Source organism: Oncorhynchus mykiss, chromosome 4 (genome assembly GCF_013265735.2).
Source record: "Oncorhynchus mykiss isolate Arlee chromosome 4, USDA_OmykA_1.1, whole genome shotgun sequence".
In the NCBI taxonomy this organism is placed as follows: Eukaryota; Metazoa; Chordata; class Actinopteri; order Salmoniformes; family Salmonidae; genus Oncorhynchus; species Oncorhynchus mykiss.
In genome coordinates, this window is record NC_048568.1 from 41110349 (window position 1) to 41126565 (window position 16217).

Sequence of the window (16217 nt, forward strand, 5' to 3'; positions counted from 1 at the left end):
AGACCTAAAGGCTTGCTGACTGGGTCCTACCTTAATATCTTCCTCCTCCTCCTCCTTCTTGGGCTCCTTCAGTGGCTCGTCATCAGGATTTAAGTCTTCCATCTCAACCTTTAAAACACAAAATGTTTCCATTGAATTTCATTTTTGGATTCTTATTTTTTTGAAATGCCATTAATATTCTATAATAAAAATAATAAAAAACTTTACAACCACACAAGTTGCGACACCGAAATCATTGAGGACAGTGCCAACAGGTACGACACATCTTTTAATAAGAGAGGACAAGGTTCACTCTTATAGCAGGAGCCCATTATATAAGCGCTCAATAAAAAAAGGTGCTACGACTAGAATGTATCCCCCGTGTGGATGCTAGGTGAATTGGAACAGCATTAAGCTGCATTCCAAATGAACATCCCCTGCATCCCATTTCCCCGTAACACGGTGGAGCCTTGGGCCGTGAGCTTCATACTTTCTGTTTTGGTCCACTAGCTTCACAAACAATATTTCTGGTTATTGAAAATTATATTTGACAGTGATTGGTAGAATGATTCCTCTTCACTATTCAGTTATTGGTTTTTTTTGCTCACAAACTGAAATTGAGTGAACAGTGTACAATTCTATCGACCAGGAAATGACAGAGCAATTTCTACATTGGCCACTAGATAACACAGCCAAAGTCAAAACAGCTTTGTCATTTTTTACAACAAATACCACTCTGGTCGGGAGAAATCAAAAAGGCAAATATCCCAGCCAAAAGGCAAATATCCCAGCCAATAGGCAAATATCCCAGCCAATAGGCAAATATCCCAGCCAATAGGCAAATATCCCAGCCAATAGGCAAATATCCCAGCCAAAAGGCAACTATCCCAGCCAAAAGGCAAATATCCCAGCCAATAGGCAACTATCCCAGCCAATAGGCAAATATCCCAGCCAATAGGCAAATATCCCAGCCAATAGGCAACTATCCCAGCCAATAGGCAAATATCCCAGCCAATAGGCAAATATCCCAGCCAATAGGCAAATATCCCAGCCAATAGGCAAATATCTCAGCCAATAGGCAAATATCCCAGCCAATAGGCAAATATCCCAGCCAAAAGGCAAATATCCCAGCCAATAGGCAAATATCCCAGCAAATATCCCAGCCAAAAGGCAACTATCCCAGCCAAAAGGCAACTATCCCAGCCAAAAGGCAACTATCCCAGCCAAAAGGCAACTATCCCAGCCAAAAGGCAAATATCCCAGCCAATAGGCAACTATCCCAGCCAATAGGCAAATATCCCAGCCAAAAGGCAAATATCCCAGCCAATAGGCAACTATCCCAGCCAATAGGCAAATATCCCAGCCAATAGGCAAATATCCCAGCAAATATCCCAGCCAAAAGGCAACTATCCCAGCCAAAAGGCAACTATCCCAGCCAATAGGCAAATATCCCAGCCAATAGGCAAATATCCCAGCCAATCACAACACTGACAGGTAAGAATTACCGTGAAACACTAATTTCACCACTACTGCCGATATTCAAACAAATCCTATGTGTAGCACCTTTAACGCCCCTAACGGGTATAAAAACCAAGATGTCAACATATTGTGACATGTTCCCGTACTACATACCTCCTCAATAGCAGCATCCTGAAGCAGGGAACGGACATCCAGCCGCACCATGTGACGTGGAGACGACTCCCAGTTACTGGACATCTAGACGGACAGAAAACAGAAATAGAAAACAGAACGGGAATTTAAAAAAAACACTATATATTGCCATTAATTACTCTAATTAAAAAAAAAATACTATATAGACAGACACAAGACAATAAATAGACAATCTACGCATGGTCTATCACTGTCGTTATCAATGCCTTGATAAATATGACCCCTGAATCCACTAAAAATGTATAAGAGCTCTGCGGTTGTTGACTCGAGGACACTCAGTACAGTACCTTCTGAATATCATCCATCTTCCGTCCGTGGGCATTTCTTTTAGCACAAGTCTGATTGTCTGCCGTGATTTCCGCCAAGTATACCTGGTATAAAAAAAACATTTGACACGTTTCCACGTAATGTAGGCCACATCAGGAAGCGTATACGTTTTAATTCGGTTCGAATCTCCACACTAGTACACAACTTCGAATTAAGTCATTCATTGGGCATGAATTCTAAAATGGTAAGCTAGTATGGACTAAGGAACGGTATTATTTTTTGATATTTCAAGATATGAAAACGTCAACTCACCTCGAAGCCTTTAGTCTTGGCAGCACTCCAGAACTGATCAAAGTATTTAACCCGGTCATTGATGGCGTCGATGATGAGGAAGGGGAAGAAGCCGTCGTCTAGGGTCTTCCTGAATGTTTTTAGCATACTGTTCCTGTACGTGTCTTCCATCTCGGCTTCGTACTCGTATTCCAGACACTGACAAAAATAAAAAAAATAAACAATTTATGAATTGATATTAAAAATACAAAATAAACACGTGTTCAAATATTTAATCATAAACTGGGTGGTTCGAGCCCTGAATGCTGATTGGCTGAAAGCCGTGGTATATCAGACCGTATAAAAACGGACAAAACATGTTATTTTTTACTGCTCTATTTAAATTGCTAACCAGTTTATAACAGTAATAAGACACCTCGGGGGTTTGTGATTTACGCCCAATATACCACGGCTAAGGGCAGTGTCCAGGCACTCTGCGTTGCGCATAAGAACCGGCCCTTAGCCGTGGTATATTGGCCCATATACCACACCCTCTTCGGTGAGTTATTGCTTAATGAAAACAACATAGCATAAATGGGGCCCATTTGCTTCATGCATTACAATAGCTCCAGTGAGACACCATATTACACATGGGTAAGTTTTCTTAAGGCCTACAGTCATCTCCTACAGAGAGATAGTATTTCACTAAACTGCTCTCTTGTAGAAAGCCTTATGCTCTACATATAGCAGGAACACACACACACACACACAGAGAGAGGTTTAAGTCAGTCAGAGAGCAAACAGAAGGACACACCTTGAGTTTGATCCGTTTCCCTGTTTCTGGGTCCTTCTCCACCTTCTCCACCTCCGTCATGAAGTAGTCGTCTAACCCCAGCACTCTGGGTGGAGCCCCTCCACACTCCACCTCCTTGTCCTTAACCCACGCAACAACATTTCACATTTTAGTCAGTTAGCAGACGCTCTTATCCAGAGACACTTACAGTTATAGTGTACTCATCTTTTTTTTATTTAAAAGGTAGCTAGATGAGACAACCACCTTTCACAGTCACAGTAAGCAAAACTTCCTGAATAAAGCCGCTAGCAGAAAAGTCAGAGCTAGTAACGACAAGGTATTTCAGTGAGAGAAGGCAGCGCTCCAGACAAGACGACAACTACGAGTGGCGCAGGTAGCAGCGTGCGTTTAAGACGAGTGGTGCAGGTAGCAGCGTGCATTTAAGACGAGTGGTGCAGGTATTTAGATTAACCTGATCCACCATCCTGACCATCGCTCTCTCGTAGCTCTCGAGATCAGGATGGTGGAACGAGGCTAGGTAGTTGACCGTTGTGAAAGAACTCTGGGATACAATATATCATATATTAGTATATCTGGAAAACAGGAAACGCGGGACAGGAGAGAACATTTCATCCCAGACATTTCATTATTATTACCACAACAGAACAGCCACGTTGGAAGATACAGGAAGTACTGTATTTAGGTTCCACTCACCCGTATCAGCTTGGCCACATGGCTTTTCCCACTTCCTGGTAGGCCTCTCATTATGATGACGATCTGAGAAACATCAGAGGTTATGGAACTCACTCATACACGAGACATGCATCTGGGGATATGAGATCTGTCTACTCTTGTTGTACTTGAGGATGTTATTATCCTGGCAACGCATTTCTTAATTGTCCCCGAGAGGGGTAAATAAAGTTGTATTGAAGTGAATGAGGAAGTACTGTATTTAAAAGTTGTATTGAAGTGAATGAGGAAGTACTGTATTTAAAAGTTGTATTGAAGTGAATGAGGAAGTACTGTATTTAAAGTTGTATTGAAGTGAATGAGGAAGTAAGTGAATGAAGAGTAAGATGATTGAGCGAGAAGTCATTTATTTGCACCCTTTCTGGACGAGTGTCTCGGCCTGGCAGTTTGAGAAGGTCCTCCACGTTCTTGGTCTCCGGTTTCTTCTCCATCCTGGAAGGAGGAGCAGTCGGTGGGGGGGGAGGAGGGTGGGACGACGTGGGGCCTCCTCCTCCTCTCTCCTCTGGGTAACTCCTCCGTTCACCTAGACCACAAGACAGGACAGTCAGTGCAAAGCAAAAAAAAGAGAAACCTGTCGCAATTTTACTTTAAAACCAAGAGGCATGAAAAGACAAGCAAACTGAAAATTAGTAGGACAATGGAAGTTGCCTTCACAAACACCATTTTGATTGTTAAAACCAACGCGTTTTTCGGCATGTACACTACCTGTAAAAAGTTTTAGAACACCTACTCATTCAAGGGTTTTTCTTTATTTTTACTATTTTCTACATTGTAGAATAATAGTGAAGACATCAAAACTATGAAATAACACATATGGAATCATGTAGTAACCAAAAAAGTGTAAAATAAATTAAAAATACATTTTATATTTGAGATTCTTCAAATAGCCACCCTTTGCACACTGTTGGCATTCTCTCAACCAGCTTCATGAGGTAGTCACCTGGAATGCATTTCAATTAACAGGTGTGCCTTGTTAAAGGTTGATTTGTGGAATTTATTTACTTCTTAATGCATTTGAGCCAATCAGTTGTGTTGTGACATGGTAGGGGTGGTATACAGAATATAGCCCTATTTGATAAAAGACCAAGACCATATTATGGTAAGAACAGCTCAAATAAGCAAAGAGAAACGACAGTCCATCATTACGTTAAGACATGAAGGTCAGTCAACACAGAACATTTCAAGAACTTTGAAAGTTTCTTTCAGAGCAGTCGCAAAAACCATCAAGCGCTATGATGAAACTGGCTCTGAAGAGGACCGCCACAGGAAAGGAAGACCCAGAGTTACCTCTGCTGCAGAGGATAAGTTCATTGGAGTTACCAGCCTCGGAAATTGCAGCCCAAATAAATGCTTCACAGAGTTCAAGTAACAGACACGTCTCAACATCAACTGTTCAGAGGAGACTGCGTGAATCAGTCCTTCATGGTCGAATTGCTGCAAAGAAACACTACTGAAAGGACACCAATAAGAAGAAGAGACTTGGTTGGGCCAAGAAAAACGATCAATGGACATTAGACTGGTGGAAACTTGTCCTTTGGTCTGATGAATCCAAATGGGAGATTTTTGGTTCCAACTGCTGTGTCTTTGTGAGACGTGCTGTGGGTGATCTCTGCATGTCTATTTCCCACCGTGAAGCATGGAGGAGGAGGTGTGATGGTGAGGGGGGTACTTTGCTGGTGACACTGTCAGTGATTTATTTATAATTAAAGGCGCACTTAACCAGCATGGCTGCCACAGCATTCTGCAGCGATACATCATTCCATCTGGTCTGCACTTTGTGGGACTATCATTTGTTTTTCAACAGGACAATGATCCAAAACACACCTCCAGCCTGTGTAAGCGCTATTTGAGAGTGATGGAGTGCTGCATCAGATGACCTGGCCTCCACAATCACCCAACCTCAACCCAATTGAGGTGGTTTGGATGAGTTGGACCGCAGAGTGAAGGAATTGCTGTAAACAAGTGCTCAGCATATGTGGGAACTCCATCAAGACTGTTGGAAAAGTATTCCAGGTGAAGCTGGTTGAGAGAATGCCAAGAGTGTGCAAAGATGTCAGCAAGGCAATGTTTCGCAGGTACTATTTAATGAAGCTGCCAGTTGAGGACTTGTCTGTTTCTCAAACTAGACACTAATGTACTTGTCCTCTTGCTCTTTCTACTCTGGTTCGAGCCAGTTTGTGCTGTTCTGTGAAGGGAGTAGTACACAACGTTGCACCAGATCTTCAGTTTCTTGGCAATTTCTCACATGGAATAGCCTTCAATTCTCAGAACAAGAATAGACTGACGAGTTTCAGAAGAAAGTGCTTTGGTTTCTGACCATTTTGAGCCTGTAATCGATCCCACAAATGCTGATGCTCCAGATACTAAACTAGTGTAAAGAAGGACAGTATTATTGCCTCTTTAAATCAGGACAACAGTTTTCAGTTGTGCTAACATAATTGTAAAAGGGTTTTCTAATGATCAGTTAACCTTTTAAAATTATGAACTTGGATTAGTTAACACAACGTGCCATTGGAACATAGGACTGATGGTTGCTGATAATGGGCCTCTGTACGCCTATGTTGATATTCCATTAAAAAATGTATCCGTTTCCAGCTACAATAGTCATTTACAACATTAACAATATCTACACTATATTTCTGATCAATCTGATTATATTTTAATGGACAAAACATGTGCTTTTCTTTCAAAAACAAGGGCATTTATAAGTCACCCCAAACTTTTGAAAGGGAGTGTATGTTTGTTAGAGACCGCAGTACATAGCATGTCTTACCATATGTTTGTTAGAGTCTGCAGTACATAGCATGTCTTACCATATGTTTGTTAGAGACTGCAGTACATAGCATGTCTTAGCTAGCATATGTTTGTTAGAGACCGCAGTACATAGCATATCTTAGCATATGTTTGTTAGAGACCGCAGTACATAGCATGTCTTAGCTAGCATATGTTTGTTAGAGACCGCAGTACATAGCATGTCTTACCATACGCTGAGGCACCATGGTTGTAGCGCTCCGGCCCGCGCTCGTCACCATGGTCGTAGCGCTCAGGCCCACGTTCAGGCCCGCGCTCGAACGGAGGTCTGTCATAACCCCCAGGTCTTCCATAAGTATCCTCTCTGTCTCTACTGGTCCGGCTGCCCTCCCTCTCCCTCATGTCTCTGTCCCTGTAGCCCGGGCGAGGAGGTGGGGGACCGGGGCGAGGATGGCCAGGGGGTTGTCTGGAGAGAAAAGAGAGACACACGATGAAAATCCCTCAGAACACTGCAGATCTGGACCGGTAGTTACAAAATAGTTTTTTTTTTAAGAAAATGGGGTTGCTGATCTTGGATCAGTTTCCCCTTTTAGATCATAATGAATATGATAATATGGACAAGGAGGACCTGATCCTAGATCAGTACTCCTAACTCTTAGATGCTTTGTGAACACGCAGGCCCCGGAGCAGGAAGCATTCACAAGGCCACAACAACCAGCCAGACTAGTCACAGTGACAGTGTGATATAATACCAGCTGGACTAGTCACAGTGACAGTGTGATATAATACCAGCTGGACTAGTCACAGTGACAGTGTGATATAATACCAGCTGGACTAGTCACAGTGACAGTGTGATATAATACCAGCTGGACTAGTGACAGTGTGATATAATACCAGCTGGACTAGTCACAGTGTGATATAATACCAGCTGGACTAGTCACAGTGTGATATAATACCAGCTGGACTAGTCACAGTGTGATATAATACCAGCTGGACTAGTCACAGTGTGATATAATACCAGCTGGACTAGTCACAGTGTGATATAATACCAGCTGGACTAGTCACAGTGACAGTGTGATATAATACCAGCCGGACTAGTCACAGTGACACAGTGTGATATAATACCAGCTGGACTAGTGACAGTGTGATATAATACCAGCTGGACTAGTCACAGTGACACAGTGTGATATAATACCAGCTGGACTAGTCACAGTAACACAGTGTGATATAATACCAGCTGGACTAGTCACAGTGACAGTGTGATATAATACCAGCTGGACTAGTCACAGTGTGATATAATACCAGCTGGACTAGTCACAGTGACACAGTGTGATATAATACCAGCTGGACTAGTCACAGTAACACAGTGTGATATAATACCAGCTGGACTAGTCACAGTGACAGTGTGATATAATACCAGCTGGACTAGTCACAGTGTGATATAATACCAGCTGGACTAGTCACAGTGACAGTGTGATATAATACCAGCTGGACTAGTCACAGTGACAGTGTGATATAATACCAGCTGGACTAGTGACAGTGTGGTATAATACCAGCCGGACTAGTCACAGTGACAGTGTGATATAATACCAGCCGGACTAGTCACAGTGACACAGTGTGATATAATACCAGCTGGACTAGTCACAGTGACAGTGTGATATAATACCAGCTGGACTAGTGACAGTGTGATATAACACCAGCCGGACTAGTGACAGTGACACAGTGTGGTATAATACCAGCCGGACTAGTCACAGTGACAGTGTGTTATAATACCAGCTGGACTAGTGACAGTGTGTTATAATACCAGCTGGACTAGTGACAGTGTGATATAATACCAGCTGGACTAGTCACAGTGACAGTGTGATATAATACCAGCTGGACTAGTCACAGTGACAGTGTGATATAATACCAGCCGGACTAGTCACAGTGACAGTGTGATATAATACCAGCTGGACTAGTGACAGTGTGATATAATACCAGCTGGACTAGTCACAGTGACAGTGTGATATAATACCAGCTGGACTAGTGACAGTGTGATATAATACCAGCTGGACTAGTCACAGAGACAGTGTGATATAATACCAGCTGGACTAGTGACAGTGTGATATAATACCAGCTGGACTAGTCACAGTGACAGTGTGATATAATACCAGCCGGACTAGTCACAGTGACAGTGTGATATAATACCAGCTGGACTAGTCACAGTGTGATATAATACCAGCTGGACTAGTAACAGTGACAGTGTGATATAATACCAGCTGGACTAGTGACAGTGTGATATAATACCAGCTGGACTAGTCACAGTGACCGTGTGATATAATACCAGCTGGACTAGTCACAGTGACAGTGTGATATAATACCAGCTGGACTAGTCACAGTGACAGTGTGATATAATACCAGCCGGACTAGTCACAGTGACCGTGTGATATAATACCAGCTGGACTAGTCACAGTGACAGTGTGATATAATACCAGCTGGACTAGTCACAGTGACAGTGTGATATAATACCAGCCGGACTAGTCACAGTGACAGTGTGATATAATACCAGCTGGACTAGTGACAGTGTGATATAATACCAGCTGGACTAGTCACAGTGACAGTGTGATATAATACCAGCTGGACTAGTGACAGTGTGATATAATACCAGCTGGACTAGTCACAGAGACAGTGTGATATAATACCAGCTGGACTAGTGACAGTGTGATATAATACCAGCTGGACTAGTCACAGTGACAGTGTGATATAATACCAGCCGGACTAGTCACAGTGACAGTGTGATATAATACCAGCTGGACTAGTCACAGTGTGATATAATACCAGCTGGACTAGTAACAGTGACAGTGTGATATAATACCAGCTGGACTAGTGACAGTGTGATATAATACCAGCTGGACTAGTCACAGTGACCGTGTGATATAATACCAGCTGGACTAGTCACAGTAACACAGTGTGATATAATACCAGCTGGACTAGTGACAGTGACACAGTGTGATATAATACCAGCTTGACTAGTCACAGTGACAGTGTGATATAATACCAGCTGGACTAGTCACAGTGTGATATAATACCAGCTGGACTAGTCACAGTAACACAGTGTGATATAATACCAGCTTGACTAGTCACAGTGACAGTGTGATATAATACCAGCTGGACTAGTCACAGTAACACAGTGTGATATAATACCAGCTTGACTAGTCACAGTGACAGTGTGATATAATACCAGCTTGACTAGTCACAGTGACAGTGTGATATAATACCAGCTTGACTAGTCACAGTGACACAGTGTGATATAATACCAGCTTGACTAGTCACAGTGACAGTGTGATATAATACCAGCTGGACTAGTCACAGTAACACAGTGTGATATAATACCAGCCGGACTAGTCACAGTGTGATATAATACCAGCTTGACTAGTGACAGTGTGATATAATACCAGCTGGACTAGTGACAGTGTGTTATAATACCAGCTTGACTAGTCACAGTGACAGTGTGATATAATACCAGCTTGACTAGTCACAGTGACAGTGTGATATAATACCAGCTGGACTAGTGACAGTGTGGTATAATACCAGCTTGACTAGTCACAGTGACAGTGTGATATAATACCAGCTGGACTAGTGACAGTGTGGTATAATACCAGCTGGACTAGTCACAGTAACACAGTGTGATATAATACCAGCTTGACTAGTCACAGTGACAGTGTGGTATAATACCAGCTGGACTAGTGACAGTGTGGTATAATACCAGCCGGACTAGTCACAGTGTGATATAATACCAGCTGGACTAGTCACAGTGACAGTGTGATATAATACCAGCCGGACTAGTCACAGTGACAGTGTGATATAATACCAGCCGGACTAGTCACAGTGACAGTGTGATATAATACCTGCTGGACTAGTCACAGTGACAGTGTGATATAATACCTGCTGGACTAGTCACAGTGACAGTGTGATATAATACCAGCCGGACTAGTCACAGTGACAGTGTGATATAATACCAGCTTGACTAGTCACAGTGACAGTGTGATATAATACCTGCTGGACTAGTCACAGTGACAGTGTGATATAATACCAGCCGGACTAGTCACAGTGACAGTGTGATATAATACCAGCTTGACTAGTCACAGTGACAGTGTGATATAATACCAGCTGGACTAGTGACAGTGTGGTATAATACCAGCTGGACTAGTCACAGTGACAGTGTGATATAATACCAGCCGGACTAGTCACAGTGACAGTGTGATATAATACCAGCTTGACTAGTCACAGTGACAGTGTGATATAATACCAGCTGGACTAGTGACAGTGTGGTATAATACCAGCTTGACTAGTCACAGTGACAGTGTGATATAATACCTGCTGGACTAGTCACAGTAACACAGTGTGATATAATACCAGCTGGACTAGTCACAGTAACACAGTGTGATATAATACCAGCTTGACTAGTCACAGTGACAGTGTGGTATAATACCAGCTGGACTAGTGACAGTGTGGTATAATACCAGCCGGACTAGTCACAGTGTGATATAATACCAGCTGGACTAGTCACAGTGACAGTGTGATATAATACCAGCCGGACTAGTCACAGTGACAGTGTGGTATAATACAAGCTGGACAAGTCACAGTGACAGTGTGGTATAATACCAGCCGGACTAGTCACAGTGACAGTGTGATATAATACCAGCCGGACTAGTCACAGTGACAGTGTGATATAATACCAGCTGGACTAGTGACAGTGACAGTGTGATATAATACCAGCTGGACTAGTCACAGTAACACAGTGTGATATAATACCAGCCGGACTAGTCACAGTGTGGTATAATACAAGCTGGACTAGTCACAGTGACAGTGTGATATAATACCAGCTGGACTAGTCACAGTGAGATATAATACCAGCCGGACTAGTCACAGTGACAGTGTGATATAATACCAGCCGGACTAGTCACAGTAACACAGTGTGATATAATACCAGCTGGACTAGTCACAGTGTGATATAATACCAGCTGGACTAGTCACAGTGTGATATAATACCAGCTGGACTAGTCACAGTGTGGTATAATACAAGCTGGACAAGTCACAGTGACAGTGTGGTATAATACCAGCCGGACTAGTCACAGTGACAGTGTGATATAATACCAGCCGGACTAGTCACAGTAACACAGTGTGATATAATACCAGCCGGACTAGTCACAGTGTGATATAATACCAGCCGGACTAGTCACAGTGACAGTGTGATATAATACCAGCTGGACTAGTCACAGTAACACAGTGTGATATAATACCAGCTTGACTAGTCACAGTGACAGTGTGGTATAATACCAGCTGGACTAGTGACAGTGTGGTATAATACCAGCCGGACTAGTCACAGTGTGATATAATACCAGCTGGACTAGTCACAGTGACAGTGTGATATAATACCAGCCGGACTAGTCACAGTGACAGTGTGGTATAATACCAGCCGGACTAGTCACAGTGACAGTGTGGTATAATACCAGCCGGACTAGTCACAGTGACAGTGTGATATAATACCAGCTGGACTAGTCACAGTAACACAGTGTGATATAATACCAGCCGGACTAGTCACAGTGACAGTGTGATATAATACCAGCCGGACTAGTCACAGTGACAGTGTGATATAATACCAGCCGGACTAGTCACAGTGACAGTGTGATATAATACCTGTCATCAACATCCATGGAGTGTTTGCTTGAAGCAGCAAGAACAGAACACAAAAACAAAATGTTAAACGAGTCCTGCCTCTTGTTAGTTCTACACAGCGCTGTCACACAGTTCTGTGAAACGGCTGAGGTAAAGAAAAAAGTGCTTTAGAAATAGATTTGATTGATAAGACTAATTGCATTAACAAGAACAGAAGACAAATTCATTAGTGGAGCCTGTAGTTATGTGTGTCTCACACACACACACACACACACACACACACACACACACACACAGTGGGTGTTGTTAAACCCATAGCAATATCATGTATTATTCAATCATCTAGTTTAATCTCCACTAAATGTAACCAGGTATACCTGTCATCTCGAGGCGGATAGCGCTCCCTCTCGTATCGTTCTCTTTCAAAGTCCATGGGAGCTTTTTCTCTGTACATGTCCCTCTCCCTGCTGTACTCCCTGCGCTCCATGTAGGGGTCCACCGGTCGTCTGTCGTAGTACAGGTCTCTGTGGTAGGGGTCTCTCAGGGGGCCCAGTAGTTCTATAGGGGGAAAGGAGGTTATCGTTATAGTCGATGCCATTTAAGCAGGCACTTTTACCCAAAGCGACATACAGAATTAGCTGCTACCTGCAAAACCAATGTTAGTAACTTTTAAAAATAATCACCATGCAAAAATAAAACAGTCACCTTTTTCATAACTCCTCTCCCTGTCGGGCAAGGGATCGGGTCTCAACACAATCCTCTCACCGTAGGAGATCCGCTCCACCGTGGCAGCACCCAGGTCTGGATAGCAACATGGAAATGTGGGGGTCAATGTCTTGGGGAGGGAAAACAAACAAACAAACAAACAAACACACACACACGCGCACACGCACGGACACGCACGGAGCGCAGGTAGCCTAGTGGTTAGAGCGTTGGACTAGTAACCGAAAGGTTGCAAGATCAAATCCCCGAGCTGACAAGGTACAAATCTGTCGTTCTGCCCCTGAACAAGGCCACTGTTCCCTAGGCCGTCATTGAAAATAAGAATTAGTTCTTAATTTACATGCCTAGTTAAATAAAGGTGTGTGTAGTTGTTGTGAAATTGTTAGATTACTTGTTAGATATTACTGCACGGTCGGAACTAGAAGCACAATCATTTCGGTACACTCGCATTAACATCTGCTCACCATGTGACCAGGACATATAACATTAACATCTGCTCACCATGTGACCAGGACATATAACATTAACATCTGTTCACCATGTGACCAGGACATATAACATTAACATCTGTTCACCATGTGACCAGGACATATAACATTAACATCTGCTCACCATGTGTATGTGACCATGACATTAACATCTGTTCACCATGTGACCAGGACATATAACATTAACATCTGCTCACCATGTGTATGTGACCATGACATTAACATCTGTTCACCATGTGACCAGGACATATAACATTAACATCTGTTCACCATGTGACCAGGACATATAACATTAACATCTGTTCACCATGTGACCAGGACATATAACATTAACATCTGTTCACCATGTGACCAGGACATATAACATTAACATCTGTTCACCATGTGTATGTGACCATGACATTAACATCTGTTCACCATGTGACCAGGACATATAACATTAACATCTGTTCACCATGTGACCAGGACATATAACATTAACATCTGTTCACCATGTGACCAGGACATATAACATTAACATCTGTTCACCATGTGACCAGGACATATAACATTAACATCTGCTCACCATGTGACCAGGACATATAACATTAACATCTGTTCACCATGTGTATGTGACCAGGACATATAACATTAACATCTGTTCACCATGTGTATGTGACCAGGACATATAACATTAACATCTGTTCACCATGTGTATGTGACCAGGACATATAACATTAACATCTGTTCACCATGTGTATGTGACCAGGACATATAACATTAACATCTGTTCACCATGTGTATGTGACCAGGACATATAACATTAACATCTGTTCACCATGTGACCAGGACATATAACATTAACATCTGTTCACCATGTGACCATGACATATAACATTAACATCTGTTCACCATGTGACCATGACATATAACATTAACATCTGTTCACCATGTGACCAGGACATATAACATTAACATCTGTTCACCATGTGACCATGACATATAACATTAACATCTGCTCACCATGTGACCATGACATATAACATTAACATCTGTTCACCATGTGACCAGGACATATAACATTAACATCTGTTCACCATGTGTATGTGACCAGGACATATAACATTAACATCTGTTCACCATGTGTATGTGACCAGGACATATAACATTAACATCTGTTCACCATGTGTATGTGACCAGGACATATAACATTAACATCTGTTCACCATGTGACCAGGACATATAACATTAACATCTGTTCACCATGTGACCAGGACATATAACATTAACATCTGTTCACCATGTGTATGTGACCAGGACATATAACATTAACATCTGTTCACCATGTGTATGTGACCAGGACATATAACATTAACATCTGTTCACCATGTGTATGTGACCATAACATTAACATCTGTTCACCATGTGTATGTGACCATGACATATAACATTAACATCTGTTCACCATGTGACCAGGACATATAACATTAACATCTGCTCACCATGTGACCAGGACATATAACATTAACATCTGTTCACCATGTGACCAGGACATATAACATTAACATCTGTTCACCATGTGACCAGGACATATAACATTAACATCTGTTCACCATGTGACCATGACATATAACATTAACATCTGTTCACCATGTGACCAGGACATATAACATTAACATCTGTTCACCATGTGTATGTGACCATAACATTAACATCTGTTCACCATGTGACCAGGACATATAACATTAACATCTGTTCACCATGTGACCAGGACATATAACATTAACATCTGTTCACCATGTGTATGTGACCAGGACATATAACATTAACATCTGTTCACCATGTGTATGTGACCATAACATTAACATCTGTTCACCATGTGACCAGGACATATAACATTAACATCTGTTCACCATGTGTATGTGACCATAACATTAACATCTGCTCACCATGTGACCAGGACATATAACATTAACATCTGTTCACCATGTGTATGTGACCAGGACATATAACATTAACATCTGTTCACCATGTGACCAGGATATATAACATTAACATCTGTTCACCATGTGACCATGACATATAACATTAACATCTGTTCACCATGTGACCAGGATATATAACATTAACATCTGTTCACCAAGTGACCAGGATATATAACATTAACATCTGTTCACCATGTGTATGTGACCAGGACATATAACATTAACATCTGTTCACCATGTGTATGTGACCATAACATTAACATCTGTTCACCATGTGACCAGGACATATAACATTAACATCTGTTCACCATGTGACCAGGACATATAACATTAACATCTGTTCACCATGTGACCAGGACATATAACATTAACATCTGTTCACCATGTGACCATGACATATAACATTAACATCTGTTCACCATGTGACCAGGACATATAACATTAACATCTGTTCACCAAGTGACCAGGATATATAACATTAACATCTGCTCACCATGTGTATGTGACCAGGACATATAACATTAACATCTGTTCACCATGTGTATGTGACCATAACATTAACATCTGTTCACCATGTGACCAGGACATATAACATTAACATCTGTTCACCATGTGACCATGACATATAACATTAACATCTGTTCACCATGTGACCAGGACATATAACATTAACATCTGTTCACCATGTGACCAGGACATATAACATTAACATCTGTTCACCATGTGTATGTGACCATAACATTAACATCTGTTCACCATGTGACCAGGACATATAACATTAACATCTGTTCATCATGTGTATGTGACCAGGACATATAACATTAACATCTGCTCACCATGTGACCAGGACATATAACATTAACATCTGTTCACCATGTGTATGTGACCATAACATTAACATCT

The 16217-nt window shown here is 42.0% G+C and overlaps 1 protein-coding gene across 1 annotated transcript in view; it reads right to left on the minus strand.

Moving 5' to 3' along the window:
* The window catches only part of LOC110522635 (YLP motif-containing protein 1), a 63836-nt gene that overhangs the window by 20014 nt on the left and 27605 nt on the right, over window positions 1-16217 (minus strand). The window contains exons 10-20 of the mRNA XM_036976343.1: window positions 12845-12940; window positions 12517-12697; window positions 12161-12187; window positions 6712-6947; window positions 4087-4253; window positions 3695-3757; window positions 3002-3121; window positions 2230-2406; window positions 1938-2021; window positions 1612-1695; window positions 31-108 (exon numbers count right to left, since the gene is read on the minus strand). Coding sequence (XP_036832238.1) covers window positions 31-108; window positions 1612-1695; window positions 1938-2021; window positions 2230-2406; window positions 3002-3121; window positions 3695-3757; window positions 4087-4253; window positions 6712-6947; window positions 12161-12187; window positions 12517-12697; window positions 12845-12940 — 1313 coding nt within the window. The remainder of the gene's footprint in view (window positions 1-30; window positions 109-1611; window positions 1696-1937; window positions 2022-2229; window positions 2407-3001; window positions 3122-3694; window positions 3758-4086; window positions 4254-6711; window positions 6948-12160; window positions 12188-12516; window positions 12698-12844; window positions 12941-16217) is intronic.